Genomic DNA, 17,298 nt, shown 5'->3' with positions numbered 1-17,298 from the left:
TCTTTGTTTGAAGTCGCCCGCAAAGTGAGAGGTACGAGAAATGAGTGATAGGTCCATGAAAGCGCGAAGCCGATGTTTAGGGTAATAAATTTCACGCTCGACTGAGCAGTGACATCGGTTAGTAGAAGAAGGATGGAATATATGTATATAATGCTTTCTATCCTTGTTCAAAAAATAACATCGCTGCTCGGCCGATCACTATATGATTTGCCGCTACCTTGGATCTCTCACTCGTTTTTCGCGTTCTCTATCGTCCCGTTTCGAGAACAAAGTCAAGCCGAATAGCTACCTCCCTCGAAATAAGCAACGGTTCGGTCCCGAGCCACTTGCTTATTTCGTGGCAATACTGTATAAGGGTAACGTGTTGTGTTAAGTAAAGTTAAATTGACTACGTGGAAAGTATCAATATTTGTGTTTAAAAATTTAATATTATTTATTTTTTAGTTTTTTAATATTTAACCGGTAATTATTTAGATTACGCACAGTAACTCCGATTTCGATGATTTTTAAAAATGTTGTAGAAATCAACACTTTGAACAACTTTTTCCTATACATATAACCGCTGCTCAGCCTTAGTTTTCGAGATATTTTCAAAAAATTGTCGAAACTAATACATTGAATTCTGCCTGTTCGTGTGCGTCCGTGTACTTCTTACGCGTCACTGTGCGATCGCCGCTGTTCTATTGTTTTTGCAGGCAGCAGCACGGTGACCGACACCAATATATGTATGTATATATTCATATATAACGGGTGGGCTTAAAAATTAAATTTAACTAATTTTAATGATTTTAAATCGCACTATGTGCATCTGGTTGCCTGACGGCGAACAGAATATCGCTTTAGTCTAACCTAACCTAATTCACTGATTAGGTAGATTAGATTAGGTCACATTAGGCTACATTAAATTCCCGGCTGCCGTTAGGCAGCCAGCACACACTAGTCCAAATAAAAAATGTTTAAATATTCGTATAATTTCATTTTGTATTATCTAGCTACGACACGTCGAAGTGCAGAAATACACAAGGTATATGTTGATCATCAGTCGTCATGCTGTTGCCTGCAAAAACAGTAGAAAAGCGACGATCGCACACTAATGCGTAAGATGTAACACGGACGTAAGTACACGAACAGGCAGAATTCAATGCATTAGTTTCGACAGTTTTTCGAAAATATCTCAAAAACTAAGGTCGAGCGGTGGTTATATGTATAGGAAAAAATTGATTAAAATTTACACGATATTTATATAAATTTCAATCAAACATTTTTTTTTCTTATCTAGTTACCATAAGCCTATTGTATCCTTTTTAGAATAAAAATGTATATAATTGTTGCTCGTAGTGCTGATAGATGTGAGAACCAGATTAATGTTAATAATCTTAATTTACAAATTATGAAATTTTAATTTTTGATACTACAATTAATGTGAAAATTCAAAAAAAGCCACTGTTATTTCATAGTTTTAACTTTTCACTTCTGTCGACAGTCCCCATGACTGTTTTCCTTTTTTTTTTTAGTATGCAAGGATCGATATACCGTGAGGAGATCCTGCTTCGCGCCCGAGAATTTGTATACATTTACTGACTCGTCTCGTTGGACGGACTATAGGCGACGCCAACGGCTCGTGCCGCCGTGAGGCCCTCTTCTCGGCCATTACATAATGTCTTGGAATGCACAGCTATCAACACGTGTTTCGTCATTTTCTCGATTGTTCATTTTATTATAAGTAATTTTCACCGAATCATTGTAAAGTGAACGCGGTGTAAATGCCAACGGCCAACTCAATCTCGTAATCCCGATCTCAAAAACCTACATACATACGTGATTAATATATGTATGTATTCATGTAGTGGCCACGTGTTGCACCAACACGTGGCTTTTACACGTCTCGATTTCGATCTCTCTTCGCGATGTGAGTGAAATTCTCATCGTAGAATTTCAGATACCCTATTTCAATTTAATTAACTGTTCCTTTTTTCGTGTGTATTTATTGTATTGTGAAATAAACCATTTCTTTATTAAAACTCTCAACGTCTCTTCCCTCTCACCCCCATCTTGATTAACGAACCACGTTCAAATCAATCTTGCTCTCGAACAATATAGTATATAACAAGAAAATTATCTAACAATTCACAATTTTGTATTAAGGACATTAATAAAAAATTCATATGGTCATGTTTAATAAATTTTAAGCTTCAAATTGTTATAATGTAAGTGGTACTTTATGATAGTTTCATGTTACTAAATTTTGTTATATTTTGAAGGTTTTAAAATTGTACATTGTTTGTTATAATTACCAGTTACTTTGCATTCAAAATGGTAATGAATCGTTTATACAATAATTTTTAACGAACTTAAAGCTTCAAATTAATGTATCACAGGTGCTATTTTGTAATACTTTTATGTCATGAAATTGTGTCAGACATTGTACATTTCAAAATTAATCATTTGATTGCTGTAACTAACAACCAACCATTTTATACTAATTTTAAGTTCCTTTGGTGGTACTTTTATATCATCAAATATTGTCAGGCTTTGAAGTCAATGTTTTTTTCAATGTTTTAAAATCAACTATTAAACATTAGGACCAACCTTAGGGTAAAAAGATAGACCTCGATCGGTAAATAGTGAAAAATCCTTAATAAGAACATCCTTAATCAAGTCCAAGTCATTAACAACAAGCATAGGTGTTGTTCTGTCAAATATTCCAAATACAGGCTCCTCTTTATATTCATCATATAATTGTTTTACACATTCGCTAATTGATTTTTTTAGAGCAATAAATTGTATTATGTTTCCAAAGAGTAAATGAGGTTTAGGTCCAGGTATCTTATACTTTTTCCAATAATTAGTGACCTCATTGTAGTAATTGTAGATGTAGACAGAGACAAGCACCAGAGCGATGCCGAGGAGAGTTTGGAAAACGTCTATCATTGTGCATCAAACTTCCCAAATAGCTCTTAAACAGATAAAAATCAGTTACACGTTATTACAAGATTATAACATACAATATCGTATTCGTAAAAATAAGTAAGTTTTGAATAATAGGTTAATATTATGTTCAACATAAATAAATTGTATTTGTCAAAGTTTACGTTAGAACTAGATTTATGGCGGGGGCTGCTAGTTGTTCTCAGTCGGGTCATTTGTGCCATCCTGAGTGTCAGACTTCGGGAAGTGGACGACAATAGGCAGTCCCCCGCTGTAAATGTGACAGCAGATGGCCGGAGCTGCTCTGACCTGTTTGGGAGCAGCCATGACCTCTTTAATAGAGGAAAAAGATAGCAACGACAGGGTGCAGATGATGGAGAGGCTGCACGATGCTGGCAGATTGATGGCGGAACTAATACATAGTCAGACTAAGTAAGCTTAGCTTACTTACAGGATAGCTTTGATTCTGGCTGGTGCCGACAGGGACACACGGGCAATGTTGGAAAGCACCAAGCTTGATGGGTTCCTGTTTGGTAAAAACCTTGCTGACAAGGTTCGTGAGGCTAGGACTATGGAGAAAGTTGCAAATTCGTTAAAGAAATAATCAAGTTACTCGAATCAGAGATCGTTACCAGCAAGAAGGAATTTAAACTCTGTCAGCCTGCAGGGGAGGAGGCTCGTCCCCTATCGGGCAGGCTATCGAAATCCGCAGGCAGGCCAATACAGGCAAAGACTTGTCTTCAGGAACAAGCCACGAAATCAGCCGTTCAACCAAAATGCTCAGTTTCAAAGGAACGACAGACCCAGGAACCAGAACCGGATGAGATAAATGTAATTAAAGTTGCGAGAAGACTAAAGTAATTTGCGAGGAATTGGAAAGAAATAACTTCGGATAGGTTTATTTTAGATTGTATACAGGGTGTCCCAGAAAGAGTGTTAGTCCTTTAAGGGGGTGATAGCTGGGGTGATTCTGAACAACATTTTCCTTTGTGAAAATGTTGTTTGCAGCTTCGTTTTTGAATTATTTAGGGACGGCAGCCTCGATTACGAAACCTGGGCTTGACCTGAGTCTCGAACGAACATTTTTGGCACCTTGCCGGTATAGCAGCAGACGTTGGAAAAATAAATGAATCGAACTAATTAAATTTTTATTGTTGCTAACTTGTTTGCTATTCTGAATGTAGAAAAAGACAAAAAGCGAAACAGATCTCGTAAACGCTCAAGCTAGAAGTTCCACTTGAAGTTGGAAAGGAAGACCAATAACGTCGTGGAAACGTTACGAAGTAGTGCGGAATATTACATGTTTTTCATTTGTGTCCAGTGCAATAGCAACGTGACAGTGAATAAAAATGTTTATTTTCCTGAAAGAAAATTCTGTGAAAGGTGAATGTGACCGTGTGGTTGAGTGAGTTCAATGATCTCGACTGGAGATCAGGTGCTCTCCGTAATGTGTTCCCTCCTCGAATGTTCAGGATCGACACAGTGACCCAGTGGAATTATTTGCTTTCAGCGTAGCAGGTTAATTTAGACACGAATGGGTAAGTTCCATTTAAATTGTTTTCAAATTTTTCATCATTAACGTAGCCTCCAATTCAAACGTTTATTAATTATTCCATTTCAATAATTTTTATTTGTTGATTAGAATGCTTAAAATTTCCTATTTTACATTATGACAGGCGACAAGAAATTAGGTTCCGTATTCATTTTAAACAACAACTAAAAATGTTCAACTAGTTCAATTTTTTTATTGTGCTATGCCAATGGCGTGCAGAGCCGTTCGATCGCGATGTACGTCAAGCTCGGCCGAAGCTGCCGTCCCTGAGTCCGCGCGCTATATGCGCTTGGATTGGTCAGTGTTCTTCCTTAATAATTCAAAAACAAAGCTTCAAACGACGTTTTCGGAAGGAAAATGTTGTTCAAAATTGTTAAATTTTACCTATTTGTTGTAGAAATAGGCCCAAAATGATTTAATCACAGTAATACTGATATATGAATTTATTGTATTGGATTATATAAGAACAAAACATAATGAAGCTTAAGGGTAATAACACTTAATGATTTATGACAACTAAAAACGACATCTTGGAATAGCTAACGTCTAGAAAAAAAAGCATCTACAGCATAGAAAAAAGCAGAGAAAGAACAAGCGGAAGTGACGCATAAATTAGGAGCGGCATTATTGAATTTTAACAACTCCAACAAGAATCACCCCAGCTACCACCCCTTCGCGGGACCAACGCGAGTTCTGAGACACCCTGTATACGTTATATGCCATATTTAAAATTGTGATATCTTTCTCTAAACAACTACACTAGTAACCTTGAGAACAAGATGAATGAAATATAATTGAACGATTAAACGAACTTACCTGTAAGTGAAGTTCGATCGCAATTATATGAAGAGCCTCGTTCGAAGAGATTACTTTACCTCCCATCCAAAAAAAATATATATATATATATTTATATTGTAGGCTTTTTAACGGCATTTGGAGCCCATGAAGGCACGAGATTGGAGAAAGTCCCATCCGACCATGTGTTTGAGCCTATAGGCACCGACGAGATACTGTTAAAGACTGCCATCCCCTGTGTTAATGTTCGGCAGGCCAAGTGGGCCCAGTGGGCCTGAGGTACGATCGGTAAATAGGAATGATGGATAATGTAGAATAGTGATATTAACCATTGTACCGCCGAAAAAATCTGTTATACCACCAACGAGATGATTTAGCTTTGTCACAGTACAATAATTATCTCGTCGGTGCTGCTTGGAAAACAATTATATTTTACCTTATAATTGTATTACATTCTTATTATAATATAATAATACAATTATTGTAATAATCGATATTAAATAAATATATGAAAAATAAGAATATTTCATATGTAACATTCTGAAAAAATACGAGAACTAAATAAAAAATAATTCGAAAATTACTGTTATATTTATAAAACCACTCTAATCGTTATTTCATAATCTATACTACATAAATATATGAAAAATAAGAATATTTAATACGTAACATTGTGAAAAAAAATAGAAGAATTGAATAAAAAATATTTCGAAAATTACTGTTATATTTATAAAATAATGATTCTTAAACCAAAAATATCATTTAACTGTTAACAGAGATTCGTCACTTAGCATACTGTTAACAGGTGGGCATTTTTACCTTTTTCACAGGTAGTAGAAGTAAGTATTTTTAATAGGGAATGGCATAATAAGCGCTTAATGTATTTCGCGACATTGTGGAAGCAAGAATGTCTTTTTGGAAACGAAGTGTAGAAGTGTAGAGAAGTGGGAAGTATAGAGTGTACTGATAGTAGAGCAGTACAAATCCTTAACAAATAAGGAAATAATTTTATTGCATTAACTTTTTTTCGAGTGTGCAGTAGAAGTGTAGAGCGTAGTGACAGTGGAGTAGAAAATAATTTTATTTCATTATTTAAAATTGATAGGAAAATGACGATGAAATTGACTCATAGCTCGACTTGTATTTATAAAAATTGTGGTATGAGAAGTAGGGACAATATATTAAATGTCAAATTTTATCGTTTACCTGTCACTAAGAGAGATCAATTAATAACGTGGTTAGTAAATAGTGGTTGCGATCATCTGGCAAAGGAATCAGATGCAGAATTAAAGAAATTCCGAATATGTAGCCGACATTTTCCGGAAACTGTAATTTATCCAAGTGGTAGATTAAAAGCGAGTGCGGAACCAATAATATATGATGTGGAATCCGATGATGATAGCCCGGATTCCGTCGGTCAGGAAATATATATTTTAAAACAAAAGTTAGGACGTCAAGATGTAATTCAAGCTTTGACAAACGAAAATAAAATGCTAAAGCGGACGAATGAAATAAAGAATAAGACGATTGTACGTGTTCGCGCGAATCGCGCTGATTGCCCCTAGTCAACTATTTTGACAATAGGTCGCTCGATGGCGACAGCGTTTAGTTTTATGCGAATTTAGAGAAGGGAGTGGGTCGCCGTGACGCGCCAGCGAGCATTCGCGAAAGCGATTTAGAAGAGGACGGCAGGCCCTCCAAGCTCCACTCTTGTGATTTTGATGCAAATTTTAGATTTACGCCTCACTACCAGGAGGCGCTGATGTCACTTCTCTACATGCATAGCTTGTATCACTGATTTTAACACACAACTAAAGATATCGTGACGTCATGTTCCCGCGAAATTTGTCGCCGCGTTTTTCAATTGTTTCAAAATTTAAAGAGACAAAAGAAATATGGCGCACATGGTTGCACATGGTGTGATGGTGGCAGCGTAGGTGATTGAATTTCCAGGTTCGTGAATTCCGTTATTATAATTATTACTATTATTATTACTATTGCTATTATTATTATGACTATTATGATTATTGAAAAAGATATTTTTTAAAGTTTTTTCTAGGTGTTTAGGTTTGTCAATAACTTCTGCTGATGAGATGCAGTAACAGGAGGAGAAGCTAGAAATTAAGTAAGTACAGAATGTTTTAAAATTGTTACTGAAAACATAACTGTTTACATTGCTATTTTAGTAATATATTTAATTTTAATTATTAAAATGTATCTTTAAAGAAAGAGGAAGAAACTATGCATCATCAGAGGGTGTATTAAGGAAAACAGCAGGATGTTCTCCTTCCCCTTAGAGAGAAAAGATAAGAAGAGGATGGCACAGTGGATGGAAGTATGTGACAACCCAAAGAAATTCTGAGTGATCTGTAGTAGCTACTTTAAAGAAAAATACTTCATGAGGAAAAGATTAACAACATCAGCAGTTCCAACACTGAACTTACTTGGTAATTACTCTTATGTATACTTTTTATAGCATATGTAAATAATTGTTAATGAAAATATTTATTACAGTGTCAGAGACTACCTCTATTAAAATAGAGCAACAAGACACCTGCATGCAAATGAAAAGAAGAAAAAGAGGAAAATTGTAAGTGTTCAGTTTACATATACAATATATGTATAAAACCATTAACATGGTATTAATACACTAAGCATATATAATAATACTTTTTACATGAAGTGTATGTATAATATTATATACTTTTGTTGTTATAGTTAAACCTGACTGCACCAGAGGAGTGGAGAACGTGATTTTCGATTGCATGTTATTGTATATTATTATTGATATATATATATTTATTATATTTTAGGAAAAATTTAATATATTTCCATTACTATACATATATTGTTGTAATTTTTTCCTTTCCTTTATTTTTATTTTTCAAAGTTTTGAATAAGTAAGACCATGCACACGTATGTACGGACCATGTGCTTGTGTGTGTACCTCACCGATATCATTTATATGTGTTTGTAGCGACACCAGCGATCCTGGTAGTGAGGCGTAACACTAATTTTAGTTACAGCATTAAATACGGGAGTTTGGAGGGCCTGGAGTACGGTGCGCCGTGCGTTGCACGGACAAAGAGCGGAAAGTGTCACGCGTCGCGTTGTACACACGCTGCGGAAAAACCGGTATACACGTGCGAGGCTTCGCGATTCGTCCGAACGGTGTAATGTGAGTGCGGTGAACGGGCACGGTGTGTGCATTATCCCCATAGAGTGCACGATGTGGCGTGCACTCCCCCCTGAACGGGCACATGTATGTGTATTATCCCCATGGAGTGCACGATGTGGCGTGCACTCCCCCTTGAACGGGCACATGTATGTGCATTATCCCCATGGAGTGCACGATGTGGCGTGCACTCCCCCCTGAACGGGCACATGTATGTGCAATTTCCCCATGGAAAGCACGATGTAGCGTGCTTTCCCCCCTGACCTTGATTGAGCACGAGTGATGAGCGTGCATTTTCCCTCCGTGGTGGCACAAAGAGAGGTGCGTGGGCGTACCATGGTGCGTTTAACAGTAAGAAGCACCTCCTTGCGAGCGAGAAGCGGATTGCGAGCGGTATGTGGATTGCGTCATACACATGTACACTGACATGAGTTACATTGAACTTGTCGCAATGAAGTTGGCTACAAATTCATTAACGCATTCACGCCGCGTCGGTGAGTGAATGCGTGGCCAACTTCACTGCGGCAAGTTCAATGCAACTCAGTGTACACTGAGTTGCAATGAACTTGTCGCAGTGAAGTTGGCTCCAGATTTACTGACACATTCACGCCGCGTCGGTGAGTCGATCTCGCCCATCGTCTCACCGACGCGGCGTGAATGCGTTAATGAATTTGTAGCCAACTTCACTGCGACAAGTTCAATGTAACTCAGTGTACAGCGTCTTCAGCGGTAAAGCATGCGTTTCGTTATGTATTAATATCCGATGATCAGCGTTCACCTCCGTCGTTATTAAGCGTTTGTAAACCAGGCTTTTTCCCTGCCTAAAACCAAGGTTTTTTACTGCCGGTATCGCGTGCTCCCCACTCTTTTTTCCAATAAACTCTATTTTCTTTGGTTTTCTCCCCCCCCCCCCCCCCCCCCCGCAATATTCTGTGTTTTATTTAATAACTTTGGTCCCACGATTCCATCTCCTGTTATGGCTCACTCATATTTTTACATTTTATATTTTGGTTAATCCGATACAATACGTTTACAAAATAAGCTAAAAATAATGACTGCAGGTTGTTTATCTGATAAAACTCTTCTAAATGCCATACGACATCGAGTACAAGGCTTTCTATTTACATTTATAACGATACAATTATTTCACTCGCCGCGATCTTCTTATACCGAAGAAGCGCAGCAATTAGCTAAAAAAATGCATTATACTTCACCAAGTTTGTACGCAAAAATGCGTGAAGAATTTAATTTTATATTACCTGGTAGGAGTACTATCAGCAAATGGTTTAGCAGTACTTGTATTATTATATACTTGTATTACTATTGTTACGTTCCGAACAGAGATTTTTACACATTCACCTTGTGTTCTCCCCCCCCCCCCCCCCCTTCTTTGGATTGTCCTCCGCATTAACTGGCGGTATCGTTAACGTCACCATCATTGAATTGTCCTCAGTGTTGTCAATTCGAGTCCTGTCTAGGCGAAAGCCATGTCTGCCCCCCCTCTCCGCCTTCTCGAAAGTGGTCTCCTCCCTCATTTTGGGATTTGTTTAGGCGAAAGCCATGTGTGTCCCAATTGTTTCGGCGTTAACTGGCGCAATTGTTGGTGCTGGATCCTGCCAGCTATCCTTTTCTAGGCGAAAGCCATGTTGTCCCCCCCCCCTTTTTTCTGTCCTTTTTGATCCGTCGTACCCTTGACCTTGGTTGGAGGTGCGAACGGAAACCATGAACATCGATAGCTTGTTTTACATTCTGGACCTCCCCTGATTGAACGCAAAACGATCTTTGATATTTCGAGATAGTCTATCTTTTCCAGACATAATTCTGATTGTTAGCGTAACAAATTCCTTCCTCGAAATCAGCGTGGTCCCACGACTCAAAATCACGTATCGACTTTTGTTCTGAGTATCACCGGATGTAAACCCGAAACATCATTCGTGTGGTCCGATAATCTTGACCACTCTAGAACGTTCCTTATCGGTTCCACGAGGATGATCGAAATTCCTTATACATACATTATAATAATCCGAATTTTCTACTAATTCACTAAACACCGTAATGTTGTATTTCCACCACGCCGGTCAGTCCAAGTTGCGAATTTAAATTTTTATTTAGCATTCGTTCAAATTCAGTAACCTGTAATAATTTTGGAAAGCATGTTTCCTTCCTACAGAATTGTACCTACAAGGAAGTACCTACAAGTCGAAACTTTAAACTGTTATAATCTCATGGAAATATCTGACAAAAAAATGTTTCAGACAAAATTTACTTGCTTTTTCCTATAGAATCTAAATATGTATCGTTTTATAAGGGGTTCCATTTAAAATTATAAAGGTACCCCCGCCCCCCATTAAAGAAGAAGGGGGGGGCCACTTCATGTTTATGTAGTTAGAAAGGCCCTCCAGATCCATGCAATTTAAGACTAAGAACTTTAAAATCGATGTCATAGTTTTCGAGATATTGAGCTGCTAAGAGTTATGTGGACCACCCTGTATATATAATTTCAATTAATTTCGTATACAAGAAGCTGTGGTGGTGGTCTACAATCTGGAAAATCGAAGAGAGGATGAGAACTAAATGCACACGCACTACGCGTTCGCGTTTGAGCCTTAGTTATTTACGGCGTTACGGATACGAAATACGACTGATAATATACGAGATACAACGCGACGCGGAAAAAGAATATTAATTATTATCGGACGATTTAAAATGAAAGAGAAAAGATAGATAATTGAATAGTGTGAAAAGATTTTACGTATTCGTATGAGTCCTTTACGCGGAAAACGAGAATCGCACTCTCCCAGCACTCTGCCTTTTACAAGGACTTTACCGGTCAGCTAATCACTACAATTTCCACGCGTAAACTATTTCTCGACGCTCCCCGTCACATACCTTACGATTTTTCGACGAAGAGTGATTTGCCTCAGTCAAGCGATCGTATCTCAGGGTTCGACCCGCGATCATGGGCCCAAAGTGGGGACATCATTTGCAACTAGGCGCGTTTCCCGAGTTCTCATCCCTCCTTGACCTTCTTTCCAACTCTGTCTATGATTGACTATCTTTCTCTTTTACCCCTACAGCGCTTCATGAATTTCGTGCGTCACAATTTCTATACCTTCTAGAATCTTCGAAATACTTCTATTTGATTTTATTCGTTTCTTAATTAACTAATGAAGCTTTTAGGAACGAAACTCTGGTGTCGATTAACGTTTATTTATGTTATTTGTTATAATATTCATGTAGTTAATAGTATCGGGGCTTTTTAATTCATTCGACGTACTTTATAATCGATGTTTGTTTCATTACACGCATTTTCCGGCTTTCGTGACAAAGAGATTGATGTTTTATTTTCAATTAATTTCGGGAGCATTCTATTCGCATTTTCGCAAGTTCACGCATATCGAATAATATATATATATATACGTTAACATATTCTAGGAATTTATTCCAGAACATTGCTTGTACATGCTTGGCAGTTTTTGTTGCCTATTCGTGACGATACACGTTTATGATCCACGTCGACCGTTGTCTCGAACGTTCCTAAACGTTCGTCGACGTTTTCAAACTCTCAGTGGTTGTCACGCAAACCTCGCTTTCCATTCCTAGTCAGATCGTTTCATATCGTTCAAACAAATCACTTTCATTCTTGATTGCACTCATTCTCCCGTGGAAGGACCGTTTGACGCATGCTTTACAGGTACGAGAGGTATCCGCTTGTAAAATAAGGGCGAAAATCGCCTCCGAAAACTTTGAAATATATGTAGTATCCTATTTAATGATTAAGTAGATTGTATTGTTGCGACGGTGAGAAGTTCCCGCTCTTTCGACGCATCGACCGCTTCTTGATATATCGAAAGAGCCATCGACTGCCCCGTCCGAAGCTGTCGTCGAATCATAACGTGAAGCTATCCCTTGTTTCGAGTGGAAACACGTCACCGGATGCTTGAAGTCTCTTAGACAACCGCGCGTCTTTTGAATATCAGATTGTATCGGGAAGCCGACCTGTAGGGATCTATTGCTAAACCAATTGTGTAACTGAAATATAGACAGTCTAGTTTGCTCCTGGTGTATTCATTTAACTATGGAAAGCGCGAGCTCCACTCCCCGGCGCAACAGTATTAATAGCTGTGGAATACAGATATAAATGAAATGGAAATTATTTTATACTTTTTAGTGCATTTCGAAGTCGGATTTTTTTTTGTTAAAAATTATTTTATAGTCACAAAACTCTTATAGTTACCTAAAATGTACTTGGATTCAGCGGGCGTATTTTCTCGATTTTTCCTCTACTTTGGACACTCATATTATTAGATATCAACACAATCTCGTTAAACCATCGGTTGAGCCCCCTGCATTGGACCTTCCTCTTTCGAATGAGCCCTCACCCAGCCCCAAGTCTTCTCATATAAGGACAAATAACCGATTCCCGTAAACCTATTAATAGGCCCATTTTTGCCGGTAATGTCACCTCGCTGCATTACCCGTGTCTACCCCCTTCATTCAGATTCAGGTTCTGTTTCTTACTGCGGCCGCAATATATTCTAGAGGGCGTAAGAAAACGTCGACTTTTTTCGCCACCGCGAACTCCCATAAGGATGGCAGTCTTTAACAGTATCTCGTCGGTACTATAGGTTCGTTACTTTTCAATCGTGGCCGAGTCATAAAATAGCGGGACCTACGGCCAGGCGACGACGGCCAGTAACCCTGAGTTTTTAGGGGGTGCAAGGCAGAACGTTTCTTGGGCAATTACAGCGCAAACACGGAAACGAACGGTCGGCTCTTCAGCGAGCCGTGCTACCTTTTTAAAATATACATATAACCATATTATAGTAGGACTTGGAGTTTTATTTAGATCCTGACAAATTCCTAAAGATCGTCCTCTTCTACAATATATATACATATATTTATCCCTAATTCCCGTTTTGTTCCACACAATTTTAAACGCTCTAAAGATATGAAGATCGGCATAGAGAAACGGCAACTCTACCAAAAACTTTTTTGACTTCACTTACAGATAAGTTCGTTTGATCGTTCAATAAATCTTGTTTTACTACTCATTATAAGAATAATAAAGCAGAATTTATACAGTCAGAAGGATACAGGATCAGTCAAGGATACAGTTGCTGATCAAAATCATATAATTTTGTAATGATAAAAATATATTCGAAAAAAATATTTAATATGAAATTTCAATAATTATAATTACCTAAATATTAAACGTATTAATATAATTCCAATAGTCATTGACGCCATAAACATAAATCGCTAGCGCCACTTTCAGCGTCGGTTCAGCCTAAGTACGTATGAACTCATACAATTTATCACTGGAGATACGAGTATATATTTACGAGATATTTTCAATTTGTTTATATGATAATATCAGATACTGCAATCTGATCTTTAAAGTATTTTTGATCAGATAGTTAATGTTTTTTTCGAAAGGAATTAATTATCAATTTTGTTAAAGAATTTTGAGATAAATTATGTATGTACAGGAGAGTCGTCTAAAGTGCACTTATGATACCACTTAAGATATACATAATGATATTATATTTTTAATTTGCCAGTCATTGTTGTTGACATGATAATAGTAAATGTTATAGCCTGATCTTTAATACACTTATCAATAGATAATTAATTTTTTGTTTAAAGTAAAACAATTGTAGACCCTGAGATAAATTCAAATTATTTCAATAAAATACAGTAAATAGTTACTTTGACAACAAAATTGCAAATAATTTTTACATAATTTACACATCATTGTAATCACTATTTGTGGTAGGTCAGAACCAAATTAAGAATTTTATAATTAAAAGTTGCTGGTCAATTATTTCAACTGATGAGTAATTTACTAATTAATGTACATATACTAACAAAAAACAACACAACATAAAAAATCAGATGAGTTTGACCTGTGGGTCTTGGGTTCGTCATTACTGATTTAAATCATACAGTGATAGGCAAAAGTGGGTAGACACTGTTCAAAGTAGAATACCTCGGTTAAAATTAGACTAAATAAATAGAGGTTTTTTGAGAAGCTATAAAAATTAATTCACTAAAATATATATTTTCATCATTTAAAAAAATTACAATTTGTTAAAATCGTGAAAAAAATAGTGAATGGTAATTTTTCAACTTTCTTATGTGAGTCTATAATGAAAATTTAAAATATGTCTTTCATAGATTCAAATAAGTTATGTGTATGCTAAAAATTTCATCGAGATCGGTCAACGCATTTAAAAGTTATAAGTAATTAAAATTTCCGAAAATCGCGACTTTTCATCTGAGAACGGAACTAGTATATGTGCTATTTACATTGGTGGAACATATTTACGTGATATTTTAAGTTTAACACTCATTAATTTATTTATATAACAATTTATTTAATTTTTTTATTTTTATTTTACAATATTTGACTGTTAGCCTCCCTCAAGGGCCAAAACGATGAGTATGTTATGGCTAACACCTATTATCAAAGATTGAAAAATATAAAAAGAAATAAAGAAAGTAAATATATTAATCTCTTTAAGAAACGTTAATGTAATTTGAACTACTTAATACTATTCACATAAGTTAATGTTATTCAAAATTTTATATATATAAGCCTGATTATACATATGTATAGTAATATTGAATATTGTCCACTCGTGACCAAATCAGGTTTTCCCCGGAAAATTAATGTCTCGGGTTCTCGCCTTTCCCTAATGTGTGAACGATTAAGTGGGAAAATTTTAAATGAAATTTATTTTTTAATCATACTTCCCAGTTATATGCTGAATTTTAAAAATATCAAATAATTAAGAATCATATCATATTATTTTTGTTATATCGTCAAAATAAAGATGTTGAGAATAAAGATTCCTGCTTCCCCTATATCGCCATTTTCCTTGGGGAAGCCTATTCTGATCGCAAATGTACCCTTTTTAAGACACTCATTATTAGATATCAGGTCAGTGTATAAATTCGTATGTATTTCTATTTGCATTTTATTTGTTTTTCATTAAATTGAAATTTCTGTTACAAGGAAAAAATAAAATTTATTTACTAGGCAATAAAACACTACAATTGATTAATGTTCATTTGCCTGAATAAATCTGTATTTATTGAATTTTATCATTGTCCGCATTCTATAAATTGTAGATGGACTTATGAACAGACCTGATAGTTAATCTTTTTCCAAGAAGAAATTAATCTGCAATTGTATATTTGAGATATTTATGATTTCAATCAGTCATTACGATTTTTCAAACATCCATTGTGTTGGCGCTTTGATAGTCATCATCATGTTTACATAAACTGTAATGTCCACAAAATATCAGTACGACAATCAAAATACTAACACCTGAAAACATGAGAAAATAGTAGCTGAATTTACTTTTTATGAAACATTTTATAACATTGTATAAAAGGTCCGAAGATCTTGTACTCTTCCTGCCACTATTTGGTGACTTTTGATTGGTATTTATATACGTGATGTTAAAAAGAAAAATCAAATCACAATTTAAATAATCGGTCTTCTTACAGTTAGTTGTACTTGTTGCTTTCCAAAATGGTATCGACTTTGAAAGTTCTACATTAGCAAATGGAAATAATAATAAAATTATGGAGAAAAATATAAGCTATTAATTAATAAATGTTTACATATTATAATATATATTAAAAATGAAAAAGCATCCAACGTATAATATTTAAAAAATAGGCTACTCACTTCACTGTTTATCAGACTTTACATGAAATCATATTTTATTAATCACAGTTAAGGAAGCAAGTATTTAGTAATAGCTAAAACGGTTCATTAGTTTTAATGAGTTTTTTAAACAGTTTAACATAATTATCGCTCGGCCTTAATTTTCGAATTTTTTGCAAAAATATTCGATACTTTACACGTGTGCAAGATTTGTATTATGTATTATGAGTTAAGTATAGGGTGTATCACAAACGTTGAAAATATCACATGATATTTAATATATCTTTGTGAATATCTCGGAAACCAATGCTGAGTGATCTATGGAGGGTCCTCTTGGACACCTGTTCTTGGACCATGTTCTTACGTGGCAAAATTGAATTTAAAATTCGACCAAGTACATATGTACTCGGTTATCCCCTACTTGGACGCGTTCAGTACAGATGTCAACGGACTATCAACTCAATTTTGTATACGCCAATATCAATGTCGCATCGGTACGTTTTGATAAATAATATTTTTGGCATTTAACTGATTTCGAAATTAGTGGTTAATTTAATAAAGGTCATAACAAGAATGTTTTTTCCACTATCTTGTATTCTTACACCACGGTAAACTTGTTAATGAAGATGGATATTGTTCATATTCATGAGTTAATATTTATCAATTTGTAATACATTGTAACATCTTTTAAATTAAATTTAGCACTTTTATTTATTAATTGAACCAATTCGCCGAGTGACAGTACGAGTGCAGAAATTACATTTCGAAATATTTCAAAAAAGAGCTTGTGTTTTCGGGTGTTATTTAAATTTGAATAAACGTCCATATATGCCTGACCATTATTACATTTTTTTTATTTTTCATAAACTTGCCATAATTAAAACAAAACCATAGGACTTGCAGTATTTTTTAATTCAACAGTTCAATTTCTGTACTTCTGAAAATCTTGCCATCGTTGACGGGTACAAAGTGTTCCATGCTGAATTTAAGAATTGCGGACAGGCAACAACGTATGAAGTTCTTTGTTGTAGCTCCTTCGTTATGAATTGTGACAATTCAGCTAGTAATTCCGAAGTCGATTAAGTATCAAAAGTACTGTTTGTCACAGCATGCTATATCAGCACGATACCCGTGTATAAAGAGATAAGAGTTGTTGATACTCCG

The 17,298-nt window shown here is 35.8% G+C and overlaps 1 protein-coding gene and 1 long non-coding RNA gene across 3 annotated transcripts in view; one reads left to right on the top strand and one right to left on the bottom strand.

The window, feature by feature from the left end:
• Positions 1–17,298, bottom strand: part of LOC114881645 (cytochrome P450 6A1-like) — a 113,153-nt gene that overhangs the window by 30,478 nt on the left and 65,377 nt on the right. For both annotated transcript variants that reach the window (XM_046288637.1, XM_046288638.1), the window contains exon 2: positions 2,590–2,956. In XM_046288637.1, the coding sequence (XP_046144593.1) occupies positions 2,590–2,931 (342 nt within the window). In that variant the 5' untranslated portion in view covers positions 2,932–2,956. The remainder of the gene's footprint in view (positions 1–2,589; positions 2,957–17,298) is intronic.
• On the top strand, positions 6,973–7,829 carry LOC123988454. Its single transcript, XR_006830081.1, has 4 exons — positions 6,973–7,228; positions 7,325–7,400; positions 7,502–7,722; positions 7,790–7,829. It is a non-coding gene; the product is annotated as an uncharacterized LOC123988454 (long non-coding RNA).

This window comes from Osmia bicornis, chromosome 14 (assembly GCF_907164935.1).
Source record: "Osmia bicornis bicornis chromosome 14, iOsmBic2.1, whole genome shotgun sequence".
In the NCBI taxonomy this organism is placed as follows: Eukaryota; Metazoa; Arthropoda; class Insecta; order Hymenoptera; family Megachilidae; genus Osmia; species Osmia bicornis.
The sequence above is the reverse complement of the archived record's forward strand: the minus strand, read 5'-3'. Positions and strand labels throughout refer to the sequence as shown.